This window comes from Taudactylus pleione, unplaced genomic scaffold, assembly GCF_031769625.1.
Source record: "Taudactylus pleione unplaced genomic scaffold, aTauple2 ptg000089l, whole genome shotgun sequence".
NCBI classification, from domain to species: Eukaryota; Metazoa; Chordata; class Amphibia; order Anura; family Myobatrachidae; genus Taudactylus; species Taudactylus pleione.
In genome coordinates this window covers 4,801,594-4,817,740 of record NW_028284491.1, presented here as the reverse complement: position 1 = coordinate 4,817,740, position 16,147 = coordinate 4,801,594, and the positions used below count along the sequence as shown (strand labels likewise).

General features: G+C 45.1%; 1 protein-coding gene across 1 annotated transcript in view; it reads left to right on the top strand.

Annotated features, from left to right (window-relative positions):
- The first annotated feature begins 177 nt into the window (after positions 1 to 177).
- Positions 178 to 16,147, top strand: part of GPD1 (glycerol-3-phosphate dehydrogenase 1) — a 63,328-nt gene continuing 47,358 nt past the window's right edge. The window contains exons 1-2 of the mRNA XM_088469246.1: positions 178 to 364; positions 9,091 to 9,268. Coding sequence (XP_088325372.1) covers positions 321 to 364; positions 9,091 to 9,268 — 222 coding nt within the window. The 5' untranslated portion in view covers positions 178 to 320. The remainder of the gene's footprint in view (positions 365 to 9,090; positions 9,269 to 16,147) is intronic.

Genomic DNA, 16,147 nt, shown 5'->3' with positions numbered 1-16,147 from the left:
ATTGGCTATATAGGTGCAGCCCTGCCCAGTGTAGCTCCTGGTACATGACCACCAGGCTGAGACTCAGCAGCTGTTGCGCTCTGTGAGGTGACTGGGCAATCACTAGCAAGACGAGGGTTCGGCTCTCCGCCAATCACAGCTCGGAGGGCGTGGCTAGTCGGTACATGTTTAAATGCCAAGAGTTTGGCGTTGGCTGGAGCAAGTGTCAGGGAACTAGTCAGAGCTGGAGTTACACAGGACAAGGTGACAGACAGCAGCAGGGTAACCGCTTTCTACTAGTACAGCTGAGGACGTCTCTGCAGTGACTGTAGCCCGGATACATGCTCATGGCTCTGAAAGTCTGCATCGTTGGATCCGGCAACTGGTCAGTATGTATTATATAAAACACTCTGCGAATGGGGATTTCCTGGTGTAGTGGGAGCTACAACTGCCCCACACAAGAGCATGTGACTGTGTGTACTTGACAGACATGCCTTTGTTTATTGTACATTCAGCAGCAGCAAGACATATTCCACCCATAATACAATCCATGCTGAGCTGTACGTCCCACAAATCCTCTTCTGTGCAGGCATTTGAGCATTGTATCTAGGACATACTAATAAATACCTAATATTGTATTATTTACATTTTAGAATCATTTGTCACCATTGACTACTTACCCCCAGACTACACCCAGCAGGGTGCACTGCATGTTCCCAGTCTGATCTGATAATAGGAAAGTTACCGGTCTTCACACTGATTATTAGCTGTACTAGTATATTCCTCAGCATTGATTTCTCCTCCAAGGACATTTTATGTGCTAGTGACATAACCTCTGTACCATGTTCTGTGCTTGAGTGAGCAAATTCCAACTTCAAACGAGCTGTATCCTCTTACACCAAAGTACAGTGCTCTTTACAGGCTGAAGGGAACCTGGATTTATCTCATTTAAAACTTGGGACTATACCTAGAATTTTAACTTTGAAATTCTGTCAATTGTTATTTTGAAACAACTGAAGAGATGCATTACTATTATTATCACCGCTGTAAAAGTGCAGTGCTTACTTGTCATGAGAACTTAGCATTCAGAGCTGGCCGCTAGCAAGCAGTCGCTCGTTGCAGATGATGATCACTAATGTGCGCATGCATATAGTTTGCAGTGCGCAAACTAGTACGAGCGATTGGAAATTTCTCGCTCGCCCTGAAAAGACAGCCCAGTGGAATGAGTGACAGGAGAGGCCGTTTGTTGGTGGTAACAGGGGCAGGGCACTAATAACGGGGGGAGTGGAGTTGCAGATGTGTCAGTGTTTTCACGCCATTTCTGGGGAGTGCTTAATTAACCAGCAAAGTCATAGTACATGTCATCTGGTTGAATTTTACACTGAAGTGATCGCAGTGCTTTGGTAAGATACAGACAACCGTAAGCGCTGCGGTCAGATCTGAAGGAACCCGATGTACCGATGGCTGTATATACTTCCTGGAGATGATGTAAGCAAGTGGGCGGCTAAAGACCGGCTGGTGGGCGTCTATGCAAAGTGATCGCTAGCCAAGACATAGTGAGCGTGCTTATGCCTTGCCGTGTGAGCGGCTGCCTTGACATCACTTAGCTGAATTTCCATACGCTAGGAGCGAGCGGCCGCAACTAGCGAACGGGTCTGAATCAGGCCCTTAGACTCCAAGTTCCTCGTAATTAGTGTAGCGGTAATTCTCAATATGTACAAATCACCTCTGCAATTCATTCATTTGAAGTCTTCCTGCAAAGTGGAAAAAGAGCTGATACCTCCACAAAAGCCCACACTTGTAGCATAAGGCTTTGCGGCAGTGACCATTTAAAAGTACAGTGAATGTGTATTAATTATTTCCCTGCACTTCCATATTGGTGGGTGGAACCGGTAAAGCCGTAAGTGCCCAGTGAAAAGTTGCCCGTTTGCCGCACTGTGCATATGTGCAATACATCGCAAGAGGACATTGCACAGAACCGCAAAGGTAAGTAAGCATAACAGCATCCCGAGATATTGCAATGTTTGAAGCAAATAGAATAAGCAAACCTTGATGGCAGTCCCTATAATATGCTATAAGATGCAATCCACTGTCCAATTTAAGGGACTATGGGTCTGATGTACTAATGCAGTCAAACACCCCTTTTTTTCGGAGGCTTGCTGCATTCCCCTATATGTATCAATCTCTGGAAAGCTAAACTTTCCCGGGCTTGTACCCGATAGTCAACGGCATCTATAAATGGCTTTACCCATAAAAGCATATAGGCTTCTTCCTGCAGATTTCCTCTGTGAAGGATCCCTCTTTGATTCATCATAGAAAGGAATGGTCATTGATGGTTGACTATCTGCTGGGTACCATCAATGGTTCATCCACCGATGGTCATCTTTGATTTAATACTTGCAGGACAGTATGTCAATGAGTGGGAGCGGGGATTTGCATCTTGTGTTGGGGGGGGGGGGGGGAGATAGGCTGCGTGCCCTGGCGCATAGGGATAGAAAATATTGCGTGGCTCTGTGCCATTGATGATGGAGAAACATTGGATTGCTGCCATCAATGGCAAAACCATTGGCCATCGATGGTTGTTACCCATCGATAGTCATCCCTAATTATAGGTACCCAGTAAATATTTTCCTTACTACAGCAATATCTGACGATGAGAAATGATAACTTTCCATGGCAAATGTTAATAAATATTCCCCTCTGGTGTAAAGTGTGACATCTCTTTATCAGAGCTCAGTGCAGCTGGCAAGAAAGTCTCAAGCAAAAGACAATAATTTTTTTAATTCTTATTGATGTCTAGCAATTTATTTGCTATGATGCATATTAATTATTAAAATATTTTTTTATAAAGCGCCAGCCTATTGTCCTGCTCCTAACAGGCATAATAGTCGGATGGGATGTAGTCAGCATCCCGTCGTGCGGGATGCCGACGGTCTGAGTACCACTGCCGAAATCCCAACAGGTCAGGATCCCGGGACCAGTATCCCGACCACCAGGATCCTGAAGGTAAGTATTGGGGTGTAAGGGTTAGGCACCGGTGAGGGAGTGTTAGGATTAGGAGGAGGGGAGGTTAGGTTTAGGCATTAGGGAGAGAGAGTTAAGGCGGGTATCCACTAATAGATATACAAACGAGAGCACGATTACGACATTCCAGTCATGCTCGTATGTATATATATATATATGTGTGTGTGTATATGTATGTGTGTATATGTGTATGTGTATATATATATATATATATATATATATATATATATATATATATATATATATATATATATATATATATATATATATGTATGTATATGTGTGTGATGTGCCTAGACTGAATGTTCACTTGTTCAGTCCAGACACATCCCTCCATCCCCGCATATGCTGAACCTGATGAGATCGTCAGGCTGACCAGCATGTACAGGCGCTTTCGGGTGTCGGAAGCTACCAGCGGGCACGCGCATTGCTGGTCGTTTCCGACCAAAACATGCCGGATGCTTGCGCGGTTTACAAGCGATTGCACAAGAACGACATTGTTATCGTGCAATCGCTTGTAAAAATCGCCTAATGGATACCCGCCTTTAGGGTAGGGCTTAGAAAAATCCTCACCTCTGTTCTCTATGGGTGTTGGGATTCTGGCTGCTGGGATACCGCTGTCTGTATTCTGACCAGTGGCATTCTGACAGCTGTGATTTCATACCCAAACCTTGTGAGACTCCTCCATATCTGGGATCGCCACAGTTTCTGATATACACCTCCTGCTTCCACCTTTAGTGGGTGTCTATTCATGTCTATAACGAAATGACTACAGGAAAATATCCCAGGGTGGACGCTGGACTAAAATGGGCGGAGCGACTGAGATGGAGCAGAGACCTCCACTTCTCCTCTCCCACTACTGAGGTGCACTTCAGATCATTCTGCTATCTCCAGATGGCAAAATTACTTTGAGAATCTAAACTGAATCAAGAAGTTTCTGTTCTTCTATGAATCTCTCTCTCCCCATACTAGTGTATTGGGAAGCAATTCTAACACTAATCGGGGGCACCACTGGAGAAATCTTAGGCTTCTACAGGGTAACCCCTTCTCTGAATATGAGTGTGCAGTGAAAGGCCTTGTTTTCTGCATGAATAGACCCCATGTTCTGTTCTCCATGACTTAACATCCTGAAGAATATTGTTCTCTACAGATTTACCCATTGAACTGATTGGGTGGCACAGTATTACTGATCACTATATTCAATTTTTCATTTAAGCACGGTCATGAACACGGTCGTCTATTTTTGTTTAACTGTCAGACTTCCCTACTGTTCCAGAATGACTTAAAAAATTCCTTGGCTCTCCCTTATTTCCTGGAGAGTAGGCCATCCTCCCGGTATTCCGCATACTTCTCTAGTGATGTGATTGGATAATACCACTTTGTCATGGCCCCATTCTCGCTGCATAATGACACGTATTGCGGCATATCCGCTGGGGCCTGGCCATGATGTCACAAATCCCTTTGTCTTGCCCAACTTTTCCCTTGGATAGCACTTCTTCTGGTCCAAAAAGTAGGAAAGCCTGGTTTTCATATCTGCATTTATCTTGTATGTCCTGTTTGTACACTGTCTGTGCTGTCTGCATTATTTCCTTTTGTCAAAGTTACCTACAGAACAATTTGTCATAGAAAGCACTGAATGTACTTTTGTCAGTGAGAGAAGTAACAGGATTTTAGTTTTTACAAATAACAGAATACATTTTCTAAACAATATAGTGTGATTTTGTGGTCAAAACAAGTTACAGACAACCTTGAACGTACAAATGTATACTGTAAATATTAGTAGAGAGCTGTTAATGGAAACAAATGTTTTGTGTTCCAGTAAAATGCTCCAGGGCCCATTCATTTGTGCTGGGAAAGGGGGTTCCAAAACATTGTACTAACTACTTTTAGTGATGTGTTTTTAATGCAATTTCCATACACTTTTACATTACTATTGTACCAACAGGAGAGCACACAAGACTTGGGTTGTGCTGTGAAATGCGTCATTAATATCAGATCGCAATAGTGGGAACTGCAGTATTGTTTATGCACTTTTCATGCCTATCAACATGTAAGAAAGTGAATAGAACTGAATGCATTTTAAAAGACATTTAGACAAGATTGATTATATATGACCTCTATACGCAGTTCTGTACAGCAAATAATTAACTGGCATAACAAAGATGCTATAGATTTACAATACACGAATAGCCTTAATATACATATATTACACAAGTCATACTAATGTGAAAAAAACTGAAGTAAATATCTGTATAACTGGTGACTTAAAATTAGTAATAATATCCTCCCTTCAGAGTTCATTTTGAATATAGATAATGATTGTTCAGTGTGTATGAACAACCACCAGCTGCAGATCAGTCGATCCGCAGATATATCTTTTAGGTGTGTACCAAGCTTAAGTGAAATTGGATCAGCTGTCGGATCATTAGTTACATTGTTCAGGTGTGTACCTAGCTTTAGATTCTCTAACTGGTTTGCACAAGATAAACCAGCTCAAACACATTATTGAAATTGTTTGTGTTTAAAAAAAAATAAAAAAAATAAATCATACTACAGTGCAAATTTCTAACTGTTGAAATTCAATTAAATTTCAAACCAGTTTGAGATTTTCAAGCATCTCAGGTCAAAGGAAGAAAACCTATGGCTTTTTTTAACTATTATATTATTGGGTAGGAAGCCGGCAGTCAAAATGCAGACCGTAGGCTTCGCGACATGGGACTAATGATAGGTGTCTAAAAACACCTATCATTAGCCCCACGCCAAAATCGCGACACACCGATCGTAGGTAAGCCGGGCGTCGAGAGTGGATAGTGGCGGCAGGGGGGGAGGAGGGTTAGGTTTAGGGTCTCCCTGGGGTACTTGGGGTTAGGCACACCCCCCCCCCCCTCGGGAGGGTTAGGGTCAGGCACCCCAGGAGGAGGTTAGGGTTGGGCACCCCCCGGGAGGTTTAGGGTGCGGGCAGGGGGGGGTTAGGTTTAGGCACCCCTGGGGGGGAGGTTAGGCACGCCTAAGGGGGGAGAGGGTTAGGGATAGCCTGCTTATCTCCCCTGTCGGGATCTTCATCTGCCGGTGTCGGTATTTCATCCGCCGGGCTGCCGTCCGGCGGTATAACATACCGCTTCCTGTTATTGTTACTTCCCCCACCCTGTATTTCTGTAACATGATTAATAAGGAATAATGGAATAAAATATTTGAGTTTATCTAACTTCTGTTAGTAAGGAGTAAGTCTTTCTTGCAAATCTCCCCATTTAGTTGGAAGGACGATGGTCAAATTGGCTAGAACCAGCTGTCAGACAAAATCGCACGGTCTCGCAGAAGTTGACCTTTGCCCAAACACATAGTGCTAGAAGTCACCAGCGAATTGTGGGACTGATTTGGATTTGTACTCAAACCTGAAGGTTTATGTACAAATCCGATGTTTGGGGATCTGCGCATGTGCAGAACCGCTTCTGTGTGGTCACTCGCAGTCCGCTGTTGCCATGCTGCGGCATTTAGGGGGCGGAGTCCAGGACCGGTCCAAACAGTCCTGTCCCCATTTTTGTAGGCGTGCCAAGCCCAGGGTTGGCGTTGTTGGATGCAGACTTCCTGGACCCCCCAAGCAGACCAGTTGCGATGAACAGTATTATGAGTAAGTGTTTATTTCCTACAGATGCCTCCTGCTGCATTTGCATTTTAGTTTCCCTGCGGCTGTGTAATACCATCCTCGTCACAATCCGGCCCTGTATTTTCAGTCAGGAACAGATTTCTCTAATTCTCAGCCATATTTAGATGACAAAGGAGATTCACAGTTGCGATGATTTTAGGCTACTTGCACATACATAAAATATTGCAAAAAAAAAACACTTATCTAGAATTAAAATGTAGATACCGGTATATCCAAACATATTCTTCCTCCTAACCAGATGATCCTTCTGACATTCGGAAGAATAGTTAGCTGTCCGTCAAATATCGGTTATGGGCACTAATCTAATCAAAACATATTAAGGGCTAGATTTACTAAGTGTTGAAATGTGCGAGTCGCCTTTTCACTGCAAAATTTAAACCAGTAATACTACTAAATGCCAAACACGCCTGGTGTTCCATTTATTATTTTAATAATTGAGATATTTACCTGAAGTCAATTTAATATGACCTAATTGTTTTCTAAGGTGCCAATTATAATTTTATTTTTTAATAATGAGAGTAAATTTTGTCTGAATGTTTTGGGCATGGTGTAATTGAATTAGGTTATGGGATTCCCCTGTTTGTAAATATCTGGGCAGAGATAGACGAATGCAAATGTCTGTGTTGTAGCAAATCCTTTTACTATGGCAAATGGTGAGATAGGAATGTGCGACTTCCTTTGACTACTCTTAAGGTTTCGTCTGCCGTACTCTTCGCGTGTTTTGCTGGCGAAAACTTTTCGTACGTGACCCCGCTTTTCGCACTAGTCAATTCCAAAGACTCGAAAACGGGACTCGGTGAAACGCAAACAGTCAAAGTGCTGTCAGATTTGGGGAAATCCGCCTGACGCCCCCCAAAAGATGCACTAACATTGGGGATCAATGTAGTTGCCCCCGAATAGCCCTACTGAAGCTATTTGGGGTACTTAAATGCTCTCACTAGCTGCTAATTAGCGTCCAGAAATTCTATATTATTATTATTATGAGTGAAAACGAGAGCTTTCTAGAAAATCAATGAATTTCGCTACAGTGCCATTCTAGACTTATATGATGTCATCCATATAGAATTTGTATAATGCAGCCCATATACAGATGTGTCCACATACATCTAGCCTCCTTGCACGTTAAACAGCCCTTCTAGTCTCGCCATGCCGTGGCAGGACTCTGTAGCGTTCATCGTCTTTCCGTGTGACTTTTTTTTTTTTTTTCAAATGCATCTTATTCGCACAACGATGTGAATAGGATGTACAAGCAACTGCTATTGATTAAAATGATATGCGTCATGCCTATATTCTGTGTGACTGCGGGTGTAATTGCATGTGAAATTCTATGTTAGTGTTACAGCCGCTGACACTGTAACTTAGGATTTTTTATGCAGATTCACCCGCAGTTGCACATAGAATATAGGCGTGCCAAATGCTACGTTAGTGTTACAGCCGCTGACACTGTAACATAGGAGTTTGCATGCAGATACACCCGCAGTTGCACATAGAATATAGGCGTGCCACATATTTCAATCAGAAGCGGCTTGTTTGTCCTATTCTCATCGCTGTGCGAATAGGATGCACAACTACTAAACTAAATAGTGTAGTTGTATGAAAATGATGATAGCAAAGGTTAAATTTTTTTATTTTTTTTATTATTATTATTTTTTTTAGAATTTTAATAGTAAAACGAATTGTGTGTACATAACTCAAATAGAGAAAATGCTTTTTATAACAGGTTATTGTGTTTGACTAGCGCAAGTGCAGTGGGAGCCAGAGGCCCCAACCACATCCTCTCTTTACTGCAATAGGCCATTATAGTGAAAGAAGCAGGTGACAACATGGGGGGGGGGGGGACAGACTTTCACATTAGTCCGTGGCAGGAAGAGGGAAGTTTGCCGTGTTTTAATCTCTTCCACTGGGTGCTGTGGTCTGCACACAGGGTACGGAGCTCAGAGAGGCAGGAAAATGGCTGGAATGAATGCAGGGGAAGCTTCTAACACAACTGGGAATGGTTCACTTGGAAGGATTTCCAGAGAGGTGCGGCCATTCTGCAAGAGCCAGATTTTAGTTACCACATTCCTGCTGCATCTTTCCTAGTAAAAGGACCAGTCCTGTTCTTCTCACTGTCAGCAGTCTGTGGTCCTGAGATACTGAGGTGCATTTCCACGGTTCACGAGGAAAGAGGAAGGGAGTAAATAAGAGGGTTTAGTGGGCGAAGGAGGGGGGTGGAGAGAGTAATAAATATACTAGTGATAATTCATTCTAGGACACCACTTCCATTAATACAACAAATATCTGTTTATTTGGCACATGAGAAAATATATAAATTATTCTAATATACAATAAGACTGGTGGTTGCAGTAACTCAGTTGATAATTATGATCTTCTCCTTAGTCGTGTAGACTTTCCTTGGTAACATGTTGCTAATGTCTTCACAGGGGATCTGCCATTGCGAAGATCTTGGGGGATAATGCAGCCCAACTTCCTCAGTTTGATAATGTGGTGAACATGTGGGTTTTTGAGGAATTAATATCAGGGAAGAAACTAACTGAGATAATCAACACTGAACATGAGAATGTGAAATATCTCCCCGGGCACAAACTTCCAGCCAATGTGGTAAGTGTGCAGCTTTACTAATCTAGCCTGTAGGTTTCTAGTAATTGGGTCCATTTGGCAAAGGCATCCCTTTTTTTTTTTTCTTTTTTTTTTAATGTTATTAACGTACTACTTTCTGTACATAAAATTCATCCAAGTAGTTACTTTTGTATCATTCGAGTTTATAACCTGAATATATCTCCCTAATGTTCTGTAATACATTATACATTGTGAACTTGTCACATGGACACTGGCTATAACAATAATTATTGATTTAAAATATAAATTGCGCCTTATTGACAATAATTGTTTAGGGAAGAGTAACCATTTAATGACTTTGTGGAAATAATTACAAATGGCACTAGGACAAATCTCCTGAATCCATCATAAAGAGAGATGGCTAATTTATAATCTCTTCTATAAATAATTATGAGCACTGAGGCATTATATTAATAGGCTATTAAGACATCCTTATTGCCCTATTTGTTTGGATGTTTGACAAATGACTAAATACCACATGATAAAAGCATTAGAGAGCAAGAGATTTTATTTCACTTTAACACTTATTCACTCTTTTTACACTTTTTTTCATGTTCTATTTCACTGGCATCAAGTATTTTAGGAGACATAAATAAATGTTATGTTTTAATTTCAATATATTGGATCCCTGGAGGGTTTTACTGTAACTAACCTTTATAGTAATTCAGTCATTCCGTGAGTACCCTATATGAATACTTTTGTTTCTTATTGTTTTGATATAATATATATGTTTGGGGAAAGGAATGTTATAGTTTATTTAAGGATCTGTGCTGACTGTTGTATGTTCCATGACCCACCATATACCAGGTCACTTTACTAGTAAAAAACAAACTTGTGATTCTGTGAGGAAACACATGCACTACGTGGGGACCTGAGAAATATACCCGCTATGTATCAAGGGGAACTCACAGGGACAGTGGTTGCGGTAATTGCTGTCCCTGCAAGTTATGTCCCCGGCATTTAGGAGACTTCTTTCACAGAAGTGAAAGACTTCCCCGGGAAAGCAGACACTGTGCATGCGCAGTGTCAGCTTCCGGAGCCGTCCGGGGGCTGCGGGAGAGAGAGATCGAAAGACCCTCTCTCCTGCACTTGGAGCCTCCATAGGTTTACAGTACATCTGAAGATTGTGCAAACTACCGGGGCTAAATGCAGAAAAGCTTCAATATTTGGAGTTTAGTACATAGGGGTCAGATCGTAGTCCCCATTGACAATAATGGGGAATGCAGTCTTTTTTTTATGTAAAAATCTACTTGATACATATGCCCCTAAAGGCACATCTAGCTAATTTTTACTTCATTTTTTATTAAAATTATGCAGAAACTGCAATTTCTGAATAATTATGTATTGTCAATGGATGCTCCAGGGGCAGGAGAGAGAGCTTTCGATCTCTCCCCCGGCCGGCTCCGGAAGCTGACACTGCGCATGCACAGTGTCTGCTTTCCCGGGGAAGTCTTTCACTTCTGTGAAAGACTTCTCCTAAATGCCGGGGAAATAACTCGCAGAGACAGTGGTTACCGCAACCGCTGTCCCTGCGAGTTCCCCGTGGTACATTTTTATTGAAAATTAAAATATCCACCGGCAAGTTGGGTACATAATAATCGTGGCAGTACCACGATTATTAGTACATAGACCCCTAAATATCGCAGAAGGTAATGCAAAGTATTCTACTGTACATTTTGTTTTAGGATACACTCAGAACTGTTTTTAAGAGGAGAGTTTATATTCTAAAGCAGTAGTTCTTAAACTCTGTCCTTAGGACCCCAAACAGTTCACATTTTCCAGGTCGCCCAGCAGGTGCACAGGTGTGTTCATTACTCACTGACACATTTTAAAAGATCCACAGGTGGTGCTAATTCACTTATGACTCTGGAAAACTTGAACTGTTTCAGTAACAAAGCATATTTTATCCTGAGGTTGGTGATATGGCAAAGCTGACAGGTTAAAAAGATGTAGAATTTGTATTATGGTCAATGAAAAATATTCTTAACCTTTTGTAAAATGCAGAGTTTGGTTGTTGTAGCTTTCTACGTGCGGCTTGAGAGCTGTCTCTTCACCATGGAAATTGACCCATCTTGTTGATGAAGCTACTATTCTGTGGGAAGGGTTTCTAAGTGCTGCCATTAGCAAACCTTGGTTTGCCTATGGCAGGGGTAGCCAACCCTGGTCCTCATGAGCTACCAACAGTGCATATTTCTACTTCAGGGTCCATAGGGTATCCACAGGATACCTTGGGGTATAGGCAATGGCGGCAGACATCCAGGCACCACAGAGTTACATTTTCAGCCTCCCAGGATGCACTGGGGTCCCTCTCCTATACCCCGCCCCCGAGCCTCAGGCCACTCAGTTTTCGTCGGTGCCTGGCCGGACCAGTCGCACCGTACAGAGGGGGGGGTCTTTTCAAGGCCCCTGAAGATTTCTTCGCAGCTGTGGCTGCACAACTAGAGTGCTCCAGCATAGGACAGTCAGTATTGACGTCCATGCTGTCACTCCTACACCCCGCCGGTACCAGAACGCCGGTACCGATCCGGGGATGCTGGTTGGTAGCTGGGGTCACAGCTAGCAGTGACCCCGGCTACCTGGACTGTGGCCGGATGCACGGGGGACAAGGTAAGCGGCGGGGTCCCGCGGTGGGCACCCGCCGGTAACGGTCCTTTTTGGTCCCCAGGCAGGGGGCTCCCTGGGGACCGGCTGCGCGTGGGGCCAGGTACTGATCCTGCGCCTTCCACTAGACCACCAGGGACAGCGGACAGCAGCATGTGCGGTACAGCGCGGCATCCCAGGGGTTAATAGCAGGCCAGGGGAGAACGCCTTCCCTGTCTCACAGCCGGCGTCTCCCCCGCTGCACAGTGCCATTCCACAGCGGTCTGAGCGGGCTGTGTCATCGCTCCTCCCCCGGGCCCGCCTCCTCTCTGCTCCTCGGTGGCCATTTTCTCACTACATGTGCTGGGAATGACAAACGCTGCTGGAAGCTGTTACAGGTGCCATTGCGGTCCGGGTCCCCCGCATACCTCTCCTTCAATAAGGTCAGTGTATGCAGCACTGTTTCCTACCAGGCTCTGGTCTGTGTAGTTGATCGCAGTGCTTGTATGCAGGATGTTATCTGTGCATTGTATGTGACTTAAATGCTAGCGCTGTTTGCCTGTACTTTCATTTCTGACTGTCAGCCTTTTTCCTATCCCTGTTCTTCTGCTACAGCCCTTGCGGTGCGGTGTCGCAGGGTGTTTATTACCTCACAGTAAACGTGGTTTTTCTGTGTGGGAGGTCACATACGCTCCGTTCACAATCCTCATGTCTGAAAGTGAACGAGGATATCCTCTTCCAGCTATAATGTACTGATATATGTGCAATTAGCGGAGGGATATGTAGACGCTGAGGGTTTATGGAGGGCATGTTGTATTATATATCACGCCCCATTTCTGTCACTGTGCTTGCACAAAAAGGGACCGCCCTCGGCTGCCTAAGATGCTTACAGCCCTTGTGGGCAATGCTCCCTGCGTTTCCCCATAGGGGTTATCGCAGAGAGTGGTGGTCTCATCACATGCAGGGGTCCCTGGGCAGTTGATGGTACCCCAGTGTATCCTGTTTTTCGCCCCCCCCAGGTCTCGCAGGAGCCTGTGTGGGTGAATTTATTGTCCAAATGGTATAGCACCTGATGGACGTTTTGCAGGGGGAGTCACTATTTCGGCCTTCTAAACGGCCTTTCGGGTCTCAGACGGGTAAGGACATGACGTCTGATGACGGTGACATTATTGACTTTTTCAGACACGAGCCCGTTAGTGCAAAGGAGGCGTAGTCTGGGTCTAAAGTCTGTATACCTGGCCTTATACGGACAGTCCGTGCGGCTTTGGTTATTACATATCCCCCGTGGCTAAATCCAACTATGCCTTCTTTAAGGATAAGGGTGTTGCCACTGTAATTCCTCTATCTGGTCAGGTGGATCATTTAGAGGAGGTTCCAGCCTCAAAAACGGTTGACCTTTTGCATACCCCTTTGCGGATAATTATTTTTCCGAATGGGAGTTACCTTTACGGGTAGATTCTCATGTTACACGCCTAGTGAGGAGTGTTACGTGGCCCATGCCCTCCAGGTCCTCCTTGAAGGAGGTTACACATTGAAAGGTGCAAATATATCTAAAAGCCAATTATTCCCTTGCTGGAGGGGCTTCCAGGCCGGCTATGACCGTGTGCTGGGGGGCCAGATTCATGGAGCGCTGGGTAGGTAACTGGATCTCTGCACACTGACTCTCCAGCAGAGCAGGTGGATAGTGGCAAATTCTCAGAGACTTAACCACGTTCATAATGAGACAGTCTTACATATAGCCTACTCCTTTCCAGAATCTCCTCGGCAGCAGTAGCGGCTCGGCAGCAGTAGCTGCTCGCCACTCCCTGTGGTTGCGCTCTTGGAAAGCGGACGCAGATTCCATTTGGAATGCTTTGCCTTTCACGGGACAGGTACTGTTAGGCCCTCATCTGGACACAATTGTGGCCCCGCAGGCAGCAGCTACGTCTGCCTGTCTGCCATCAGCTACAGTCCCATCGGGGTCAGGGGTTTTGTCTTTTCGGCCCTGTGAGGCCAGGGTAAGTCTAAAATATAGCTTTCCAAGACAGTCAGTAGCCAGGAAATCTGCTCAGCCATAAGAACAGGCTTGGATTACAAGACGTCCTACTCCCAAGTTGGACTATAAGCCTTCAGCCTCACGGGACGGGCCTCCTCTCGGGGGACCCCAGAGTTGGAGACCGGCTTCTTCAGTTCGCCCAGTGCTGGTGTCTGACCTTCACGGACACTGGGGTAAGAGAAGTATTTTCTTGAATGTATGTCCTCTCCTCCCGGTAAAAGCCTCTCAGACGGTTTTTCATTACAGGTCTTCTGTCAATTCAAGACTAGGCCCTGTAATTTTTGAGGGTGTTACACTCTATGCTACAGGCAGGAGTTATAGTACCTATTCCGTTGCCCCAAAGGGGAACGAGGTATTACTCCATCCTCTTTCTGGTACGGAAACCCAATGGGTCTTACCTGGACATCCCCAACCTCAAATCCTTCAACAAATTCTTAAGGGTTCCTTGGTTCAGGAGGGGGACCCTGCATTCCATCATTCAATGGCGCCTGGGAATTTTGTGGTGTCGTTGGATATATTCAGGGTGACTACCTGAATGTCCTTATTTTCTTCGAACACCAGTGTTTTTCCTCAGGTTTGCAGTGGTCGATAAGCATTTCCAGTTTTACCAGGGTCATGGCAGTTATGGCAGCCCACCTGCAGATGCAGGGGGTCCGCTTGTTACCCAATCTGGGCGACCTCCTGGTGTTACCAGAGTCTCCAGAGATACTTCAGTGCCGTCTGCAACGGACAATATCTGTGTTGCTACGTTAGGGCTGACTGATACACTGGAAATGGTCCTCTCTGATTCTTCAGAGGATGCTCCATATCCCAACATCTGAGGATCTTTGTGATTGAGGAAAAGATCTCTGCATTACAGGCAAAGGTACGCAGTTGCCTGCAGAGTCGCCGAGTGTCTATTCACTCGGCAATGTGGTTCCTGGGTTCCAGGGTGTCGCTGTTCGACATGGTGGAGAGTACCCAGTGTCACTCTAGAAAAATTGATCCTCTACGGATGGGATGGGTTGCCCCATAGGATAAAGTCAATAGTGCTTTCCCCGAAGGTTTGTCTCTCTCTGGCCTGGTGGCTGCGGAAAGCTTACCTAAACAAGGGGCACCCCCTTTGGGATTGCGTACCGGGTCCTTCTGACAACGGACGCCAGTATCCGTGCCTGGGAAGCAGTGACGGGTCCACACTTGTTCCAGGGCAGGTGGACTCCAGTAGTTTTTGCGCTTTCCATAAACATCTGAGAACTCTGAGCAGTATTCACGGTTCTCCAGCATGCAGGACAGGTCCTCCACGGAAATACCGTGCAGGTACGGTCTGACAACGTCATCATGATGGCTTATGTAAACCACCTAGGTGGTTCCCGAAGTCGGGCGACACTAACAGTGGTGTCTCGAATTCTGGCTTGGGTGGAAAGCTATATCCCTGCCGTCATCGGCAGTGTTCATTCAGAAATCCTCAGATGGAAAGCAGGCTTTCCCAGCCGTCAGGACGTGCATTCAGGGAAATGTCCTCTTCATCAGGAGGTGTTCAATCTTCTGGTGAACAAGTGGAGCCTTTCAGAGATGAGTCTTCTGGTAGACGTATGTTGGTCCAGTGGACCTTCTAAGTTGTTTACCTCGTCCCTCCGTTATCCCTTCCTCCAGTAATAGCAAGGAGGAGCGCTCCTGCTGATAGCTCGTGCGTGGGCCAGACGGCACTATTTCTCAGATCTTTGGAGTGTTTCAGTTAACACTCCGAAACTGTTACCTCTACGACCAGACCTGTTGTCTCAGGATCCTGGCTGATGCCCAGACCTGGGTTGTCTGTCCTTGCCGGTGTGGCGGTGGAGACTGCCCTCTTAAGGTCTAGGAGTTTTTCCAGCTCTATAGTTAACAGGGCCTATGTCCATGCTAAGAGCTCGGAAGATTTTATCTGCAAGAATTTACCATCAGGTATGGCATACTTTCAGTTGTGTCGCCCTACAGGCTCTGCTCCTCGGGTATTCCGGATATCCAGAGTGTTGGCTTTCCTACAGTTGGGCTTAGATAACGGTCTTCGCCTTGCTTACCTGAAGGTGCAGGTTTCTGCCCTGTTGGTTTCATCGTAGGATTGCTACTCTTCCTGATGTCCGCACCTTTGTGCAGGGTATACATTATATTCAGCATCCCTTTGTTCCTCCTGTGGCTCCTTGGGATTTGGCTGTGGTCTTTAGGGCTCTCTGAGGACCGCCATTTGATCCACTGGGCTCAGTGGACTTCAAATGGCTTATGGCTAGGAA